Source organism: Elephas maximus, chromosome 3 (genome assembly GCF_024166365.1).
Source record: "Elephas maximus indicus isolate mEleMax1 chromosome 3, mEleMax1 primary haplotype, whole genome shotgun sequence".
NCBI lineage: Eukaryota > Metazoa > Chordata > Mammalia > Proboscidea > Elephantidae > Elephas > Elephas maximus.
Genome location: NC_064821.1, coordinates 59,308,195 through 59,330,211, shown reverse-complemented (window position 1 = coordinate 59,330,211; position 22,017 = coordinate 59,308,195). Strand labels below are relative to the sequence as shown.

The window sequence follows — 22,017 nt, the reverse complement described above, 5'->3', positions numbered from 1 at the left end:
CAAGGCTGTAAACCTCTGTGGAAGCAGACTGCCACATCTTTGTCCAGCGGAGCCACTGGTGATTTCAAACTGCTGACCTGTCGGTTAGCAGTCGATAGCTTTAACCAGCAGGGCTCCTTAAAAAAGGCATTACAGTCCCCATTTTACACATGAGGAAACAGACCCAGAGAGGTTAAGAAAATTCAGACCCAGATCTGTGGGACAACAAAGGCTGAAGGTTCTGCTCTGGGCTCTCTTTCTTTGGTCTGGAGGGCAGTCCCCAAAGGTAAAAGGGAGACCGTGATCTCTTTCACAAAGTCTGGGACCCATGGCAATCTCAGTGGGTACAAGGTCAAATCCAGGCCTCTGTGTCTGCCCCATACTCAGAGATGGGGCCATTACTGAGAACAGAGGTTGGTTCAGTGCCTCACAGCTAGAGGCTATAATGCCCACCCTCTATGGGGAAGGGCATTTGGAAATGTGGGGTTGTTATCACAATGCTTGGCATGCTGCTGGCATTTAGTGCCAAGTTCCAGGGCTGCTGTGTGTCCTTCTCTGCACAGGACAGTGCCGTACAATAAAATAAGTGCAAAATGCATGCTTCCCTAGTCTTGCTGGTCTGGGAAGATGCCCGGAGGTGTGGGTTCTGGCCCTGGCTCCCCATTAACCCATACAATGAATCCTAGACATGTCCCCTGGCTCTTCTTAAGCCAGAGGGATCAGTTGGGCTCCAAGGGTTCTACCAGCTCCCACAGTATGTGGTTGAGTGTCTGGGGTGGGCGCCAGGCTTGCCTGACAGCTCTGAGTCTGGCGCACACCTGCCCCTGGTGGCAGAGCCGAGATTCCTGGGTTTCCCCCCACAACTTTCCAAAGAAGGGGCCACGGGGGTGATGTTACCTTTCTGTGTTCTTGTGACCCATGGCCCAGAGCGGTCCCTGGGATTGTATGTGTACCCCACATACTCATGTACACAGAAGATAGGAGTCACAGCTGACCACATGGGTTTGTCCTGGAGCCCCAGAACTCACTCAAGAGTTATAGACATGCCTTCAAAAGACAGCCCCAGTGGAATGAGCAGATACACTGGCGTCAGAGAATCCTGGATTGTGATCCAAGCTCCACCACTTTCAGCTGTGTGACTTTGATAAAGTTTCTTAACCTCTCTGCACCTGTTCTTCCCTCATGTGCAAAATGGGGCATTTGCACCTATCAGCCTCCCGGGGAGGGAGGGTTAGTAATCACTAATGCAAAGCTCCTCACATAATGCCTGGCACTCAGTAGTTAGAATCGACTCCATGGCAATGGGTCTGGTTTTTGGTTTTTGTTTTTTTAGCCTACTAGACTGTGAGAGAATAAACTTCTGTTTGTTGAAGCCATCCACTTGTGGTATTTCTGCCATAGCGGCACTAGATAACTAAGACAGTGGTGGTGGAGAGGCAGCTGTTGGGCTGTTTCAAGTCCATTTGACCTTGGACTTTTGGAAGTCCCTCCCTGTGAGGGGGAATGGGCACCCTGAGGCTGCTTCTCAGATCTCTGAGCTGGAAAGGACCTCAAGAGTCCAGGTCCTCCACCCTTGGTCTTTAGGTGGTTGCCAAAGTGTCGAGATCCTACCACTGTGGCTAGACAGTCCAGGAAACATCAAGGACTGGCCCAGATTCAGAGACAGGCCAAGAGGAAGGAGAGGAGGCTAGAAGTAATGGGTGAGCTCAGGTGAAATGGGCAGTGCTACTTACATCCAGAAGACAAGGTTCTGCTGTCCCATGGCTTTGGTCCCCTTGTCGTGGGTGGGGTCAAGGGCATGACCTCTGCAGCCAGACTACCCACTTCACTACTCATCAGTTGGGTGGCCCTGGACAAGTGACCTAAGCTCTTTGTGCCTCAGTTTCCTCTTTGACGGAATTGAGATACCAGTGGCCCCTGCCTCCTTGGGCAGGTATGAGAATTCAGTAAATCAATACATGTAGAGTGTGTAGCGCCAGATCTTATTTAGAGTCAGCAGGAGAGAACTGAAGCTTTCAGTATCTGAATTATAGGATGTTTCAGCATAATCACCCTTTTCTGCTTTGCAGCTGAGGCATGAGGGGCCCATTAATGATGCATTCATTCATACGAATATTCCATCCATTCATACAAGTGTCTAAAACAAGTGCTTTGTTTTAGACATAGGTCCACGTTCTGAGGATGCACCGTGAATTAGGAGCTTATGTTCTAGAAGCAGAGACAGACAATAAACAAGTAAGGCAGATACAATAATTGGCTTTAAATGGTGATGACAGAATAACTCAGGGTAAGGGAATAGAAGAGTCCCTGGGTGGCTCAAATCGTTAATCACTCAACTACCAAAAGGTTGGCAGTTCGGACCCTCGGAAGAAAAGCCTGATGAACCACTTCTGAGAGGTCACAGCCTTGAAAACCCTGTGGAGCACAGTTCTACTCTGCAACACCTGGGGTTGCCATGCACTGGCATCAACTCTGCAGCAACTAATTTGGTTTTGGTTTAAGGGACTAGAAAGCAATGGAAGTGACCAGAGAAGCCTTCTCAGAGGAGGTGACGTTTGAGGAAGGAGCTGAATGATGAGCAGGTCTAGAAGTGCTCCAGACATTGTCACAACTTTGACATTTAAAAGTAACTCACGTAACAAGGGTAGGAAGGGAGAAAGAGAGGTATTCACTAACTAGATAACCCAGTAGACAAGAATTATCTTAGGTGAAGGGAAGGACAACATACAATACAGGGGAAGTCAGCACAACTGGACTAAACCAAAAGCTAAGAAGTGTCCTGAATGTAACCAAACACTTCAAGGGACAGAGTAGCAGGGACAGGGGTCGGGGACCATGGTTTCAGGGGACATCTAGGTCAATTGGCATAACAAAGTTAGTGTTAAGAAAATGTTTTGCATCCCACTTTGGTGAGTGGCGCCTGGGGTCTTAAAAGCTAGCAAGTGGCCATCTAAGATGCATCAATTGGTCCCAACCCACCTAGAGCAAAGGAGAATGAAGAATACCAAAGACACAAGGAAAATATGTGCCCAAGACACAGAAAGGGTCACGTAAACCAGAGACTCCATCAGCCTGAGACCAGAAGAGCTAGATGGTACCCGGCTACCACCAATGACTGCCCTGACAGGGAACACAACAGAGAGTCCCTGACAGAGCAGGAGAAGAATGGGGTACAGAACTCAAATTCTAGTAAAAAGACCAGATTTAATGGTCTGAGCCTGGAGGGACCCCAGAAGACATGGCCCCCAGACTCTCTGTTAGCCCAGAACTAAAACCATTCCCGAAGCCAACTCTTCAGACAAAGATTGGACTGGACTGTAGGACATAAAATGATACTTGTGAAGAGTGTGCTTCTTCTTAGCTCAAGTAGATACATGAGACTAAACGGGCAGCTCCTGTCTGGAGACGAGATGAGAAGGCAGAAACAGACCGGAAGCTGGTTGAATGGACACAGGAAATCCGAGGTAGAAAGGAGGATTGTGTTGTCACATTATAGGGAGAGCAACTAGGGTCACATAACAAGATGTGTATAAATTTTTGTATGAGAAACTAACTTCAACTGTAAACTTTCACTTAAAGCACAATAAATAAAAGTTACTCAAACATTGTAAGGGATGATCCCACCCGAGGGAGAGAGAGAGAGAGAGGCCTTAACCAGTTAACCCATTCTTTTCCCTTGTCCCTTCCAGGAGTAGAACTCAGAGGGTACTGGAAATAGAGAGTAAGCCTTGACTGGAGGTGGAAAGCAGGAGAAGGTCTTTTGTGCTGTTTGGGGAGAGGGACACAGCAGAGAACCCTGGCAGTCAAGGGAGAGCTTTAATCAGTTAGTGAGCCAAGACAGCTTAACAGTACACGTACTGCTTGCCAGGCATTGTCTGAGGAGACAGCAAAGAACAAGGCAAAAATCCCTGCCTTCATGGGACTGACATTCTGTTGGGGAGAGCCAGACAATAAGCTTGTACACAGATATAACAGTGGTAGAGACCAGGATAATGGAGACAGGGCGATTCAGGGGTGGCTGCTCCAATTCAGGGGCCTATAGCTTATCTAAGGAGTTGATATTCAAGTTGAGACCCAACTGAGAAGAAGAGGCCAGCCAGGCAGAGCTCTGGAGGAGGAGCTTTCCAGGTAGCAAGAAGAGCAAGTGCAAAGGCCCTGAGGCAGGAATGAGCTTGACATCTTGGAGGGGCTGATGCTGGTGCATGAAGCAGGGACAGGTAGAAGGTGAAGGGGGAGGGGGTGGCAGGAAGGAGCTAGATAATGTACAGCCCTTTAGGCAGTGGAAAGAAATGTGGGTTTTATTCTAAGTGAGTTGGAGAGCAGTTGGAGAGTTTTAAGTAGGGGAGAGAATACAGTTGGATTTATGACTTTAAAGAATCCCTCTGGCTGCTGTGTTGCCAATAGAGTGTGCGGACAAGAGCAGAAGATGAGAAACTAGTGAGCAAGATGGCTGGTGGCTGAAGAGGGATGGCAGTCGTGGTGGCAGTGGAGTTGGAGTGAAGTGGACAGACTCAGGATATATTTTGGAGGTGGAGCTGTCAGCATTAGCTGGTGGATTGAATGTCAGGATTGGGGGGAATAAGAAGAATCAGGAATGATACCTGGACTTGTGGCCTGAGGCAAGGGTAGATTGGTGTGCCTTTAATGAGAGAGGGTAGAATAGACAGGCCCTCGAGGAGTGAGTTGGCCACCTGGCAAGTTGGCGGTGAAGCCAAGGTCAGAGAAGCCCAGTCTCCTGGGTAACCCAGATCTTTTGCCCCTTCCCCATACCCACAGCCTTTCTTAAATAGAACATTAGCTCCAAGACTGCAAACCAGCCGCCATGGCCCTTGAAATGAACCTTACAGGAAGCTGAGGTCACAGACGCTGGTGCCTGAGAAACCTGGGCACCTGGCAGCCTGCATTCCAGAAGCTGAATCACCGTGGCCTTGACCCATGGAGTGTATATTCGTGGCTGATTGTAGTTGTCACCCATTAATCACTGGCGACCAAGGCTTGCTTGATTTCCACAGCTCGATTATCACCTGGGCTCAATAGTAGTCTGTGATCCTAGGAAGGAGCAAGGAGCTCCTTTGTTCGTGGAGCTTGAATTGACCTAGTAACCCAAGACATGGTATGCAGCTGTCTGCTCCCCAGCACGTAGGCAGTTCGTCATCTAGGGAAGAAGCCAAGGGCAGCTGGGCAAATGCTGGCAGGCCCGTGAGACTCAGGCTCACTCAGAGGACGCCAGTTAAAGGAAAAAAGTGACCTACTTTACAGAAACTGAAATCTTCAACTTCAGAGTCCCCTTTTTGAAATGCTAGCCACTACTACTTTAGTATAATATTATTGCCTAAAATTGTAGACCACCAGCAGAGATGCCCAGTTCTTTAACATTCATTAAGGGACCAAGAGTCCTTCCGTGCACTGTTTAATTGAAGCTTCACAACAGCTTTGTGATGTGACTCTTAAACTATTCTGATTTTCTTCCTGAGAACTCTGAGGCTGAGAGAGGACAAGCCATTTGCCCAAGGGTTAGCCGCACACATAGAATTCCTACTCAAGTCTGTCAGGTCATTCATTGAACGCGTATTCCGCAAATTTTTATTAAGCATGTTTTTTGTGTCAAGCACTGTTCTAAACACTAGGGATAAACCCAGTGCCGTCGAGTCGATTCTGACTCATAGCGACCCTATAGAACAGAGTAGAACTGACCCATAGAGTTTCCAAGGAGCACCTGGTGGATTCAAACTGCCAACTCTTTGGTTAGCAGACGTAGCACTTAACCACTACGCCACCAGGGTTTCCAATACTAGGGACAGAACAATGAAAAAGACTACTCCCTAAGTGCTCGGCTGCTAAACAAAAGGCTGGAGAATCGAGACCACCCAGAGGCACCTTGGAAGAAGGTCTGCTTCCGAAAAATCAGTCACTGAAAACTTTATGGAGCACAGATCTACTCTGACACACATGGGGTCCACCATGAGTCGGAGTCAATAGCAGCAAGTTAGAGCGTTTATACTTCAAGGGGAAGTGATAGACCAAAAAAAGTAAACAAGTGCAATACCAGAGAGCAGTGCGTTCTGTGAGGGAAAAATACAGAATAAAAGGATAGTGTGACGTGGGAGAGGGGACAGCTATTTTAGACATGGTGGTCAGGAAAGGCCTCCCTGGGCAGGAGACATTTGAGCAGAGATCAAACGTGAGGAGCCAGCCGATGAAGATCTGAGGAAAGACCAGTCCAGTTAGCGGAAATAGCAAGTGCAAAGGCCCTGAATTCAGCAGGAACATTTTAGAAGGTGAGGTCAGGGAGCTGGCTGAAGCCTTGTGGGTTATGATAGGGTTTGGATTTGGTTCTAATTGTAACAGGTTTCAGGTCTCCCTTACCTCCATGAAAAGAAGAACAAATTGGGCACCTTGTCTCTGGAGTCCTATCTCTAGACATGGGAGCCATTTCTGTGGTCCGGGAGGAACCAAGGAGGGAAAGTTAGAGTCTGGGAGGGAAGGAGATTAAAGAAGAGAACTGGGAGGGATAGAAGTCTGCTCCTCCTACTCCCAGCCTTCAGACCAGTGGTGCATATTAAGGTAGACTCCCTGCCCTATTCTGCGTTCGGGACCAAGGGAGGGTGTTGAGGAGGGGTTGGGCGGGAGAGAAGTGATCCCCACATGCCAGGCTAAGAGGCATAGACTGGGCTTTATGGGTAGAGATGTGGTGGGGAGAGGCCCGAGATGGAGAGACCAGTGAAAATATGCTTGGCACAGGCTACTGAAGAGGCTCAGGTAGGAGCTGTGGGGATGGAGAGAAGCAAAATGGACACCTAAGAGATGGTACTGGAGCCCTGGTGGTATAATGGTCAAGAGCTAGGCTGCTAACCAAAAGGTCGGCAGTTCAGATCCACCAGACTGGGGAGAATACAACAGAGTTGGTGATATTGGATGTGAAGGTTGAGGGAAAGGGAGGATCATGAGGTCTCCCGGTCTCTTAGGTGGCTGAATGGTGTCATGGTCTGAGATGGCACACCCAAGAGGAGGCACAGAATGTGCTTCATGCCACACAAAGGCTCATTGTCTGGCTCCCCTGTGCGCTTTTTGGTACAGATGGGAGGGGGTTTAACAGCTCGAGCTGATAATGGAATTGGAATCTTAGAAAAATAGGGACACACTACATAGGATCCTATCTATCATGTGCTGCCTGAAGACAGAAATCCCCTCAACAGGGTTCAGTTTCCCCCTTTCAGGTCCCCCATTCCTTACTAGCCAGATATTAAGCTTTTCTTTTCGTTGTGGTAAAAATATACACAACAAACATACAATTTCTACATGCATAATTCAGTGACATTGATTATATTCTTCAAATCATGCAACCATTCTCACTATTCCTTTCCAAATTATTCCATTATCATTGACATAAACCAAATGCCCCAAGCAAAAACTTTCCCCTTTCCCCCACCATCCCACCCCTAATAACCACTAATAATCTTCAATTTCTATGTATTTGCTTATTTCATATAAGTGAGATCATACAGTATTTGTTCTTTTGCAACTGACTTATTTTGCTCAGCGTGACATTTTCATCCTGCTTTCAGTGGCATGCATCAGAACTTCATTTCTCTTTATGGCTGAGTAATATTCCATTGTGTGGAATTTTTGTTTACCCGCTTTGTTTATCCATTCATCTGGTGGTGGACATTTCAGTTATTTCCACCTTTTGGCTATTGTGAAAAGTGCTGCAGTGAGCAGTGGTGTACGGGTTTCTGTTTGTGTTCCTGCTTTCACTTCTTCTGTATGTATACCTAGGATTGCGACTGTTGGGTCATATGGTAGCCCCAGTGACACAGTGGTTAAGATCTCAGCTGCTAACCAAAAGGTCAGCAGTTTGAATCCACCAGCTGCTCATTAGAAACCCTGTAGGACAGCTCTACTCTGTCCTAAAGGGTCACTATGAGTCACAATCAATTTGATGGCAATGGGTTTTGTTTTGTTTTTATGCCAAACAGTTTTCCTAAGCTTTTCTTATGAGCTTCTAGGCTATAAAATTAGAGCTTGGACAGACCACTTTTGGTTAAATTTTGATAGATTAATTTTTCCAACTGTAAAATTAACCCAGAATCATTATGGATAATTTTGAAAAGGCAAAAAAATCATATTTAACATATTTCTTTCACCTTTTTCTCCTATGCAGTAGTTTGTTATTTCTTAGTTGGAATCTTATTGCATATTATCAACTTAATTTTCTATCCCTTTTTAAATGTTTTATTGCATAGGCATTTTTTCCATTATTACAAGCTTTTGGAGGGAATCATTTTTCATGGCTCCTTAGTTTTTCACTACATGGGTGCACCTTAACCCAGTGCCATCGAGTCGATTCCGACTCATAGCGACCCTATAGGACAGAGTAGAACTGCCCCCGTAGAGTTTGCAAGGAGCACCTGGAGGATTTGAACTGGCCGACCCTTTGGTTAGCAGCTGTAGCACTTAACCACTACGCCACCAGGGTTTCCCCTTACGTTACTTAACTAATCCCGTTATTAGACCTCCAATTTCATGTTTGTAAAAATGGCGTGGCAGAGGTGTCTGACCACCTCTAACTTCACAAGGGGGAGGGAAATCATTATCAGCATCAGCAGCCCAAGGCTGATTCTGATGGGGTGAAGGTCAGACACTCCTCCTCTCCAGGATTTCTGACACCAACTGTCCCTCCCAGGGCACTCTGTACTTCTCTGCTGGGTTCAATAATTTGTTGCAGTGGCCACACAGAATTCACAGACCATACCCACAGTTATGGGGTTTATTAGGGAAGTAAAAGGTTACAATTCAGGATCACAGGTGACTCAGGATACAGTTCTCTGATCTGGACAGCCTCTTCTCAGCTGTGCCCATAGGCAGGCCTCTCTCTAGCCGTTGGCCCCTCAGCCCTTGGCCCCTCTTCCCTTTGACCCTCAGACCTCTTGGGCTGGCCTCTACCCTGCTCAGGCAAGTGTTACAAGCTCCTTAGCCCCGCCGGTAAGTGCCCAGAGGCACCCCACTCCACCAGCAAACCTCAGCCTGAAGTTACTGAACTTTTTCACTCCATGGGTCGACACACCCACTGTAACCACCTCGCTCTGTGGGCCAGAAAGCCCACTGTGCTGTCTTGTGCCAGTCTTCTAGTTCTGCTACTGCTGTTTCTCTCCTGCTGCTTCTTGCCATCTTGCACTGTCTCCAGTGTTACAGCTCTCTTTCTGTCTGTCTCCTGGGTCTAAGAGGTTCTCAGCACAGGGACCCTGGGTCCAAAGGATGTGCTCTGCTTCCATCTCTTCTTCTTGGTGATAATGAGGTCCTGGGATAGCAAAACAGACCAATTCCCTTATTAGGGTTCCATACACTTTATTTTCATGGTCCCACCCCCACAAGGGTGCCATGCACCTTATTTGTATTGTTAACAAGTTGTCCAATCCCCTCGGTGGGCCACAAGCGCCTTGTTTGCATAGTCTAACCGAATCATTTGGTGGGAGTTATAAGACTTATGGTGAGAAAGGTCATGTAAACGCGAACCATCACACTGCAGGCCACCCGCTGGCTTTTCTAGCCATGGATCTTTCATACCTGGAGGATAACTTCCCCTTTCCAATCACTTTACCAGTCCAAAACAGTGATTAACAATTAGTCCTTCAGTAGGCAAAGAGTTCTCAGGGTGCAGTCACTCAGGTACCAACCGTTCAGGTCTGCTGCAGGTATACATCTGATCTGGTCAGGTTCTCCAAAAGTCATTTCATCTCCACCCTTTCTGGCCTCTGATAAAATTTAACTGAGAGAGGATCATTCCCTTGCTCTGAGGCTCTCTCAAGATTCAGTCATTGTACTCCAGTCCAGCAGTGCCTCCCTCTTAGTCCATTCTTTCACACTTACAGCTTCTACAATTACAGTTTTTTATAATCACAATTAACCTTGTTAGCAGTCAGCTCACACCTGAGTCATGTAATCCTATCGGCATCTTCCCCTACCATCTCTTCCCCAACCCATAAGGAAAAGAGGTAACTACTCAGTGGGGATGCTCTCTTGTCTCCCTTATTTTGAATCCAAGCACACCCAGGAAAGCATGTAAGCCAGCCACTTCATGCCTTGGTCTCCCCATTTTAGATAGCCAATGTTTGAATTATTCATTCCTATCAAACCAGTACTCTGAGGAGAAAAACATGTTCCTTGATCTGAAGAATATCCTCTGTTCCAATTGGAACTTTGAGTAGCTGCATCCATAAGCAAAGTCCAGTCCAGAGCAAGCCATCAAATTGCAGCAATCTACACCAGTTCATGGTGTCAACCATCTTTCTCTTCATTAGGTCAGGTTCTGGTCAGCTCATCCCTAGCCCCTGTGGTCTAGGTCAATGGGCACTACTCGTAGGCTCCAGAGTCCACACAACTCCCTGTACTTCAGGCCAGCCAGCCTCTTCTCTGTCTCTCATCCCTAGCCCCCATGGGCTAGGTTAGTGGGTGCCAATGGCACATGTCCAAACTCATCCCATCTCTTTATTGCTATGCCTCTCCCACTTCAACTCATCTCATGGCCCCAGGTAGTTTCCTCAAGTGAACATACGAGGCTGTCTACTTACTGGCTCCCTTTGACTTCCAGTCCTGGAAGGGGGTTCTTCTAATGGGCATTGACTTTTCCTACCAGTGGCAAACCACTTGCTCAAAATTCAAAAAGCCTGTCATTTTTTTTCCCTGCAGCTCCTTCCTTCAAATGCAAATTTCCTGCTCTCCCAGCAGTTCTGAATGCATGTCTTTTTAAATGCAAATTACCTGACTCTGGGGGTTCTGAGTGGAGCTCGGGTTTTCTACTTAAGCCCCCAGTACTCTATACACAGTGCTACTGCATTCAAACCAACAGCCTGTGTTTCTTTTGGGCAAATCCATGTTCCCCTTTTAGTACATCCAGTCAAGCATTGGCTGAAGGCAGAGTTACAGTCTGTAATCTATAATGCCCAGTAATCATTTCCATCATATATTTAGGTCTGTTTTACACTAGGTAGGAGAAACATTCAGTATCCATAGTACATTCAGATACACACATAACCCCCTTTTTAAACATTCCAGGTTCATCTTCTCTTCTCCAAACCTTGTCTATCTTCCCATTCCTACGCACATGACCTTGGGCCTCTGGCTGGGTAGAACCAGAAGACCCTGGCCACCTATCAATCGTCTTGTTTAACTGGCCTGGCTTTTTTCCCAAGCCACTCCAGATGTGGCTTTTCTCCCCTCAGCTGCAGCATAACATCTCATACTTTCCTTTCAGCCATTACAGGTAACAACCACCAAAGTAACCATCTAAGAATCGCAAGTTTCACTGCCCACACCCCTTCATTCTTTCTCTTTCTAAGTCCCATACCTCCATGAGTTTGCAGCCATGGTAACAAGTCCCACTCCTGACACCAACTGTAAAAATGACATGGCGGAGGCATCTGATCTCATCTAACTTCACAAGAGGGAGTGAAAATCAACATCCCAAGACTGATCTCTATGAGGCAGAAAGGCCATACGAAAGTGATCCATCTCACCACAGTGTTATAAATGCATCAGTAGTGTCTTTATAGACTAAATATTTTCCACCTTTTGAATGGTTCTCTTAAGCTTGGAATTCCAGATATGGAATTTCCAACACACAAAGTATGCACATCTTAGACTTATACAAAGAAAACTACAGTACGCTTCTGCAAGGAACCAAAAGAGACTTATGTAAGTGGAAGAACATACCTTGCTCATGGATAGGAAGACTTAACATTATAACAATGTCTATTCTACCAAAAGCAATCTATACATTTAATGCAATTCCAATCCAAATCCCAACGACATTCTTTAATGAGATGGAGAAACAAATCACCAACTTCATATGGAAGGGAAAGAGGCCCCGGATAAATAAGGCATTACTGAAAAAGAAGAACAAAGTGGGAGGCCTTACTTTACCTGATTTTAGAACCTATTATACTGCCACAGTAGTCAAAATAGCCTGGTACTAGTACAACAACAGATACAAAGACCAATGGAACAGAATTGAGAATCCAGACATAAATCCATCCACATATGAGCAGTTGATGTTTGACAAAGGCCCCAAAACAGTTCAATGGGGAAAAGACAGTCTTTTTAACAAATGGTGCTGGCATAACTGGATATCCATCTGCAAAAAAATGAAACAAGACCCATACCTCACTCCATGCACAAAAACTAACTCAAAATGGATCAAAGACCTAAATATAAAATCTAAAACGATAAAGATCATGGAAGAAAAAATAGGGACAACGTTAGGAGCCCTAATACATGGCATAAACAGTATACGAAACGTTATAAGAAATGTAGAAGAAAAACTAGATAACTGGGAGCTCCTAAAAATCAAGCACCTATGCTTATCCAAAGACTTCACCAAAAGAATAAAAAGACTACCTACAGACTGGGAAAAAGTTTTTAGCTATGACATTTCTGATCAGCGCCTAATCTCTAAAATCTACATGATACTGCAAAAACTCAACCGCAAAAAGACAAATAACCCAATTAAAAAATGGGCAAAAGATATGAATAGACACCTCACTAAAGAAGACATTCAGGTAGCTAACAGATATATGAGGAAATGTTCACGATCGTTAGCCATTAGAGAAATGCAGATCAAAACTACAATGAGATTTCATCTCACTCCAACAAGGCTGGCATTAATCCAAAAAACACAAAATAATAAATGATGGAGAGGCTGTGGAGAGATTGGAACACTTATACACTGCTGGTGGGAACTTCAAATGGTACAACCACTTTGGAAGTCAATTTGGCGCTTCCTTAAAAACCTAGAAATAGAACCACCGTACGACCCAGCAATCCCACTCCTTGGAATATATCCTAGAGAAATAAGAGCCTTTACACGAACAGATATATGCACACCCATGTTTATGGTAATACTGTTCACAATGGCAAAAAGATGGAAGCAGCCAAGGTGCCCATCAACGGATGAATGAATAAATAAACTATGGTATATTCACACAATAGAATACTATGCATCAATAAAGAACAGTGATGAATCTGTGAAACATTTCATAACATGGAGGAACCTGGAAGGCATTATGCTGAGTAAAATTAGTCAGTTGCAAAAGGACAAATATTGTATAAGACCACTATTGTAAGAACTTGAGAAATAGTTTAAACTGAGAAAAAAACATTGTTTCGTGGTTATGAGAGTGGGGAGGGAAGGAGGGTGGGAGAGGGGCATTCACTAATTAGACAGTAGATAAGAACTACTTTGGGTGAAAGGAAAGACAGCACACAATACAGGGGAGGTGAGCACAATTGGACTAAACCAAAAGCAAAGAAGTTTCCTGAATAAACTGAATGCTTCAAAGGCCAGTGTAGCAGGGGCAGGGGTCTGGGGACCATGGTTTCAGGGGACATCTAAGTCAATTGGTATAATAAAATCTATTAAGAAAACATTCTGCATCCCACTTTGAAGAGTGGCGTCTGGGGTCTTAAACGCTAGCAAGCAGCCACCTAAGATGCATCAATTGGTCTCAACCCACCTGGATCAAAGGAGAATGAAGAACACCAAGGACACAAGGCAATTACAAGCCCAAGAGACAGGAAGGGCCACATGAACCAGAGACTACATCATCCTGAGACCAGAAGAACTAGATGGTGCCCAGCTACAACCGATGACTGCCCTGACAGGGAACACAACAGAGAACCCCTGAGGGAGCAGGAGAGCAGTGGGGTGCAGACCCCAAATTCTCATAAGACCAGATTTAATGGTCTGACTGAGACTAGAAGGACTCTGGTGGTCATGGCCCCCAGACCTTCTGTTGTCCCAGGACAGGAACCATTCCGAAGCCAACTCTTCAGACATGGATTGGACTGGACAGTGGGTTGGAGAGGGATGCTGGTGAGGAGTGAGCTTCTTGGATCAGGTGGACACTTGAGACTATGTTGGCATCTCCTGCCTGGAGGGGAGATGAGAGGGTGGAGGGGGTTAGAAGCTGGCAAAATGGACACGAAAAGAGAGAGTGGAGGGAGAGAGCGGGCTGTCTTATTAGGGGGAGAGTAATTGGGAGTGTGTAGCAAAGTGTATATGGGTTTTTGTGTGAGAGACTGACTTGATTGGTAAACTTTCACTTAAAGCACAATAAAAATTATAAAAAAAAAAGTATGCACATTTTTTAAGTTTTTGATACATATTGTCAGATTCCCCTCCAGAAACTTTTTACCAATGCATACTCCCCACAGTGATATCTTTGAGCGCCGGTTTTTGTTATTGTTGTTTTCACCTCCTTCACAACTTTGGAGTTAAAAAAACTGATCTTTGCTAATTTGCTGAAAAATATCATCTTGCTTTTGAGTACCATCATTTTAAATATTTGTGTGATATCCCATCCAGGAATCTGTACTATTGTTTAATGGACTGTTTCTCATGGGGTTGTGCATTTAGGATATTTACGGCTTTTTTGGGCTTTATAAATTACACTGCTGGGAACATCTCTGTGCTTAAAACTTGGACTGATTCTTTGCCTGTGTTGTTTCTCTCTCAAGGGCACTATGATGCCCGGGCCAGAGTCCTCGTTTGCCACATGACCGCCCTACTCCAGGTGTCCTTGGAGGAGTTGGATATCCTTGAAAAGACGTTCCTCGAGAGCCTGAAGGAAACCAAAGAGGAAGAATCTGAGTAAGAGAGCCCTGTGGCTTCAGTCATCCCTGTCAGTAATTGAGGACTTCCACTTGAGTACTCTTTTCAGATAACAGCACTCCTTTCCCCCCTTTAAGACAAGGTCCTGTGAGGCAGAAGAAGCATTGAACAGAGTGAGAAGTCCCAGCTGTAGCCATGACTCACTCTGTTGCCTTAGCAAGTCACTTCCCCCTTCTGGGCCTCAGTTACCTCATTTGGAAGAAAAGAGGGGATTAAATTGATGATTGCTAAGAACCATGAATATTGCAATTTTAACATTTCATGGCCCTGACACACTGGTGTGGATGTCTCTTAACTCTGCCCTGGTCCACCTCAGTCTCTCATGACACCTTGTCCATGGGCCAGATTGAGCCCATGGAGCCAGAGCCAGGTTCAGATCCCACTTCTGACACGCATTCACTGTTGGACCTGGGGCAGGTGGCCCCTTCTCTAAACCACAATATTCTCACCTGTAACGTGGAATAATGATACCATCCTCCCATGGTCATTGTGAAAAACACATGTGATTATATTAGAAAATGCTTGGCCGAGGGGTGGCACGTAGCAAATGCTTAGTAGATATGAGTCCTCCCCCTCCCTCACATGCTCCTGTAGCTAACATTTGTAGGGCAATTTTGCTATCTATATATGGTAAGGAGTGTGTAGAGGGAAATTATACTGGTAACTTGGCCACAGAGCAGCTCTATCTAGAACACCTCACACAGGATCTAATCCAAGAGCAATAAATCAATCATAGTCACAGCCTAATTGCGGGCTCCTTGCACCAAGCACGTCTTCCCAGTCTGGGTTTTGCTCAGCTGCGGTGGCTTTCTTTGAACAACCATGTTGCGCCAGCTCGGCTCACCTGGGAGTTGAGCTCTGAAGCCACGTTCAGAGCCAGGGTTGCCCTTTTGCCAGAATTTGTTGGGCAAAGGGAGGGGTGTTTTGTGAAGGGAGGAAACTTGTGTGTTGAAATGACCTGAAAACAGACTTGCTTTGGCTCCCAGAGCTGTGTCAGTAAAGAAATACCTGAATCCAGGCCAAGTATCATAACGTAAGGGCTTCCCAAGTTCTTTGGATGTGTTGGAAATTTGTAGTGTCTTATGTGCTTCGAAATCAAGGAACCTCTTAGTTATTGTTTGGAAATCTTGTTGTCAGAAAGAAATGTAACCCCCAGAGGGATTTGTTCTGATTAAACTCCCATAATGCCAGACCAGAGAAGATGTAAAACAGAAGTTCTAGCCTTCTTTGGGTCAGACATAGCTCAGCTCTGCCACTTACCAGCCATGCAAGGGTCAAGTTATTTAACTTTTCTGGGCCTTAGTTTGGAAACCCTGGTGGTGTGGTGGTAAAGAGCTACAGCAGCTAACCAAGAGGTTAACAGTTCGAATCCACCAGGTGTTCCTTGGAAACCCTATGGGGCAGTTCTACTCTGTCCTTTAGGGTTGCTGTGAGCCAGAATCGACTTGATGGCAACAGATTTTGGTTGGGCTTCAGTTTGCTCACCAGCAAAATGAGATAACAATAGCACCTGCCTTATAGAGCTCTTGTCGAGCTCAGATAAGTTCACACATGTAAAGTGCTTCAAGCAGGCCTGGCACAAAGTAACTAGTCGATAAATATCATTATTTGCTGTTTTAATATCACTATTGTAATTGTTACTATTATATGTGGATCCTTCCCCCAGAAAAATGCTCCACATGTATAATTTTTTATTCAGTTTTAGGAACTTCCCAGACCTTGCAGATCCCATCTGTGGTTTCCAGAAGGATCTGAGACCAGGGAAAGCACAGTAACTGTTCATTCAGGAGACCTCGTTCTCATTTTGATTCTGGTACTGTGTGTGGCCTTGGGCACATCACTTCCCCTCCCTGGGCACCAGTTCTTCACTTGTACAACTAAAGGATCGAATTAAATGTAGGTTTCTTTCAGCTCTGAGGTTTTCTGTTTCTGTGAGATGAGTTTATCAGTTGGCTCTCTGAGGTGATTCTTTCCAGTGTGATGTGCCAACTTTCTGTTCTTGGGTCCCAGCTGAGCCTTAAGGCTATCCTAGCTTCCCCCACTTGTTTAATGACTTCACCTCTCTGTGCCTCAGGTGGTGGTGCGGTGGTTAAAGTGCTCTGTTGTGAACCAATAGGTGGCCAGTTCGAACCTACCAGCCACTCCACAGGAGAAAGACGTGGCAATCTGCTTCCGTAAAGATTTACAGCCTTGGAGACCCTATGGGGCAGTCCTACCGTGTCCTGTAGGGTCACTATGAGTCAGAATTGACTTGACAGCAGTGTTTTGTTTGTTTGTTTGTTTTGGTAACATGGGGATAATGGTAGTATCTACATCATAGGGTTGTTGAGAGGATTAAATTAATCAATACATATCACATTCTTGGCACGTAGTAGGCTGCCAGTAGGCTTTAGCTAATGCACTACTAGAGGTTGATACTGGTCTCCTTATAATAACAATGTCAGCAAGTCACTTTTATTGAGCGTTCACTAGACGTTGGTACCCAACATCATTCCTTTTAATCCTGATAGCAGTGCTGCAGATGACGACGACATCACTCACCCAAGTTTGCACAGCTGCCAGTGGCAGGGCCAGGGTTTGAATCAGGCCTGTCTGAGTCAGTCTGATATCCAGTCTGAATGTCACTCATTGCATCACCGAGGCCATTGTTGACAATCACAGGTGCCGCCCTTAATTCTGAAGAAAGCCATAAAGATAATCCCTTTATGGGGCTTTCCGAGCTTTTACGAGAAAAAATGTCTCTAGACCTCCTGGAGATAAGCTCTCCCTCTCTTTCAAGAGAAGTGATAAAAAAAAGAAAGTGGCAGTGAGAATTATAAAGTTAGGGAGCACCTTTTCATAGGAGACAAGATGGCAATGAGTGAAATTTAGCTATTTGTGGATCTGTGAGATGGGCAGTGTGGGTGTCTTGCTTTTCGTTAGGGATGTTTAGCTTCAGCCTATCACTTGGCCCAAATCTGTGATTTGGCTTCCACCTCAGTCTTTGGCAAGTTGAAGTGACGAAGTCAGGGATAGGAACAAAGCTGTCATTTAGAGTTAGTGTTGTTCTCTGACTTTTCACTCTCAAATACAGGAAGCATTCTATATGGATCTCAGAGTGAATGTCTCCACCTGTGCTTTAGATTTGGGAATTCAGTCAAACAATTGAAGTAGTTGCAAGAGTAAAATGCTGCCGTAGTTAATGATGACTGGGAAAGCTATTCATTTTATGTACGAAACAAAAATATAAAAATAAATATATTCTTTTTGAGTCAGCGAATGTTTATAAATATTTAAATAATAGTACAAAGCAGAATACTGGAGTATGTCATCCATCCAATTTTTTGTTAAATTGATTGCATATACTAGCATTTGTATATTTAAATAACACAGCCATCAAGGATAGTATTTGCTTTTTAGCTATCCCTTTTATGAACAGTGGTAGCCCTCGTGGCGCAGTGATTGAGAGCTTGGCTGCTAACCAAAAGGTCGGCAGTTTGAATCCACCAGCTCCTTAGAAATGGGGCAGTTCTGCTCTGTTCTGTAGGGTCACTGTGCATCAGATTCAACTCGACAGCAGTGGGTTTCGTGAACAGCAGAACATAGAGTGCCCACCTATGTTTTCCGCCTCTCGGGTTTATTGGGAAGCTGCTTTCCCACTGACGGTATATGCTGCCAACAGGTGGGGACTTGTATAAAGCCCACTGCCGCTGAGTCAATTCTGACTCACAGTGACCCTGCAGGACAGAATAAAACTGCCCCCTTAGAGTGTCCAAGGCTGTAAATCTTTACGGAAGTAGACTGCCACACCTTTCTTCTGCAGAGCAACTGGTGGATTCGAATCGCTGACCTTTCAGTTTGCAGCTGAGTGCTTAACCACTGTGCCACCAGGGCTACTGGGGGACCTGTATAACTGTTTGAAATGGAAGAAATGGGCATATGCCACAAATTACTGTTTTTACAGGGTATTATATGAGGTGTTGCATCCTGGAGGTGTGATTGTGTAAAACTTTTGTCTCTTTTGGCTTTTGTACAGCAAGTAAGTCTTGTAAGTATATTTCCGGTTTCCTTTGCATTATTTGGAAGCTGAGTTTCTCATGATGATTCCACGTTCACAGGAGTACCGCATTTTCAGGCGTCATACATTGTATGCGCCTGTCAAGAGGTCTGGAAGGTGATGCAGAGTCCAGAGGGACATATGTGTCCCACATAATATTACTCAAAATTCACATTACCTACCAAAAATTCAGACACATTCAGTGATTCAGCATGTATTCCATTAATGAAAAGACGTTATGTAAACAAAAAATTATTTTTAATTTTTTAATTCATTCATGAAAGTGTTATTCCCATTTAGGCCATGAGTCTTCTCTTTGGAACTCAGCTAAAAATGAGTGACTATGTGGCATCATAGCTATACAGACATCACTGCAGGAACAATCTAGAAGCAGATGATGCTGAGAAATGTCAGTGGCACTAACTCAAGGATTTGACTATGTTCTTAATCATAAATCTGTAGTAATAATTATAGCTTTATACGATTTCAGATTTGTTCTAATATTCTTGAGGTTTCATTCTTGATGGTAATTGGCATATTGGCTTATATTCTGGCAAATGGTTTTACTAAGCCAAAATGTATATTCCATGCCCCTCTGGTTTTCTTAGATGTGGACAGTGTATCAATAAATATATCACCATGGCAAGATGTTCACCTCTGACCGTTGTTGGAATAATTAGGTTTCATTCAGCTTTCTGAATTCCCTCTCAGTTCCAAGGCCAGGGCAGGATGCTATAGTTAGAGAGTTGGCAAAAGCTTGCTCCATGCCCTGAAAGTTTGGTCCAGCAGTTTTCAAACATTAGATACAGCAGGATCCCTGGAGGAGCTTGTTGCAAATATGATTCTCTACCCTCACGCCTAGAGATTCAGGCCTGCAAAGCTGTGGTAACCCCTAGAGATTCTGATACAGTTGATTCAAAGCCCACCCCTTGAAAATCACTGGTCTAAAATTTCAGGATAAACGGTACAGAGGGTTAGAGGGGCACAAAATTGGGGCATTTAGCCAACCTTGGAACTCAAGGCAGGCTTCCTGGAGGAGGTGTCACATCAGCTGACTCTTTGGTTAACCAGACAAAGGAACGTGAGAAAGTCCTTGGAAGGAACAGAGGTACAGAGACATAGAGCAGTGTGCCTGCAAGCAGGTCAGTGTTTTTGGAGGGTAACGTGTAAGTTAGGAAGTGACAAGAGATGAAGCAGGAGAGATGGATAGGGGCCAGGTCACAGTGGGCCTGAATACCATGCTGGAGAGGTGACACTTTATGCTGAAGGAGTCAGGAAGGCAGGGAGGGAGGACGAGAACAAGGCAGGCAGTTGTGGTTATACTTTGCTATTCACCTTGGCCTCTGTATTGTTGTTCTTAGGTGCCGTTGAGTCAATTCTGACTCATAGCGACACCATGTGACAGAGTAGAACTGCCCTACAGGGTTTTCTAGGCTGTAATCTTCATGGAAGCAGACTGCCACGTCTTTCGCCCACGGAGCGGCTGGTGAGTTCAAATTGCCAACCTTTCAATCAGCAGCTGAGTGCTTAACTGTTGCACCACCAGGACTCTGCTGTATTAGCTAAGTCCTGTCCTTATCCTTCCAAAGAGTCATTCTCCATTTATATTTCATATGTGAGGAAACTGAGGCTCAGAAAAATTGGGCATCTTATTTTAGGTCCCCTGGCAAGATAATGGCAGAGATGAACTCAAATACCTCTTCCCCAAATTTCAAGACCATTCGCTGTGTTTGTTAAATCAGGATACAGCTGATTCACAGTCAGCTGCTTGTTCAGTTGCAGGTTCCTCTTGTATGTCCTCAGCTTGAGTTTTTTCTCAGGCCTTGAACTCTGCTGAAAGCAACTAATTTCCAGCCTTCCTGTTTGCACTGGAAGGGCCAAAGTATCTCCCCCAGCCTGTGCTTAGAAGGAAATTATGGTGATAAGGAAAGGAATGATAATAGCAACAAACGTTGAGTGATTACAATATATCAGCTACTGTATGTACGTTATCTAATTTAATCCTCACAACCCCTGGGAATTAAGTACTTTGGAGCCCTGGCGGTTCAGTGGTTAAGCATTTGGCTGCCAAAAGGTCGGCAGTTTGAATTCACCAGCCGCTCCTTGGAAACCCTATGGGGCAGTTCTACTCTGTCCTATAGGGTCACTATGAGTCGAAATCGACTCAAGGGCAACAAGTTGGTTGGTTTTGGTTTTTATATCCATTTGTTGGATAAGGAAACTCAGAGCTCACAAGTAATTTGTGCATAGTCACAATGTTAGTAAGTGCCTTTATCTATTAGGATAGGCTAGGGTTTTGCTGCAGTAACAAATGAGCCCAAATCTCAATAGCTTACAGAAACACAGATGTATTTCTTGTTCATTCTATTATGTCCATCATAGATCAGCTGTGGCTTTAGTCCACACTGTCTTCACTCTAAGGAGCCCTGGTGGTGCAATGGGTAAGCGCAAGGGTGCTGACTAAAAGGTTGGCAATTTTGAACCCACCAGCCACTCTGCAGAAGAAAGATGTGGCAATCCACTTCTGTAAAGATTACGGCATAGGAAACCCTATGGAGCAGTATTAGTCTGTCCTGTAGGGTCGCTATGAGTCAGAATTGCCTTGATGGCAACAGGTTTGGTTTTTGGTTTGGTCTTCGCCCTGGGTCCCAGGTTGACCGAGCAGCCTCTATCTGGAATGTTGCTGGTCTCAGGGCAGACTGAAAGAAGACGTGTCAGGCCCTACACTGGTTCTTGAAGATTCTGCCAGAAGTGACACACATCACTCCCACCTGCATTTCATTGGCTGAATCAGGTCATGTGGCCACTCCTCAGTTCCACAGGGCAGAGGTGTATAACCCTTCCATAGGGAGGGCTACTGCAGGGAGGGATAGTTGAATATTTGGTGAACAGCAGAGGTAGGAGTCAAGCCAGTGTATAAAAAAAAACAATTGCCATCGAGTCAACTCCAACTCATGGCACCCCACGTATGCCGAGAAGAACTGTGCTCCACAGAGTTTTCTTGGCAGATTTTTCAGAAGCAGATCACCTGGCCTTTCTTCCAGGGGCACCTCTGGGTAGGTCCGAACCACCAACCCTTTGGTTAGTAGCCCAGCACTTAACCATTTGCACCACCTAAGGACTCCTTCAAGCCGAGGCTTACTGGGTGTGAATCCTGACATCAGAATCTATGCTCTTAATTGCTGCTCTGCCTACTACTCTGCTAAATACTTGGGGTCCAGCCTCATCCAAAGCTTCTGCTGAGATGAATGTCAGTCATGGAAACCAGCACTCATGGGTGCACAGAGATTTTTACTGTTGGTTTCTGCTTTGCGCTAATGATGCCACTGAGAGGTAC

The 22,017-nt window shown here is 45.2% G+C and overlaps 1 protein-coding gene across 6 annotated transcripts in view; it reads left to right on the top strand.

Moving 5' to 3' along the window:
• Positions 1-22,017, top strand: part of TMCO4 (transmembrane and coiled-coil domains 4) — a 130,775-nt gene that overhangs the window by 31,571 nt on the left and 77,187 nt on the right. For all 6 annotated transcript variants that reach the window (XM_049878122.1, XM_049878123.1, XM_049878120.1 and 3 more), the window contains one exon: positions 14,491-14,623. In XM_049878122.1, coding sequence (XP_049734079.1) covers positions 14,491-14,623 — 133 coding nt within the window. The remainder of the gene's footprint in view (positions 1-14,490; positions 14,624-22,017) is intronic.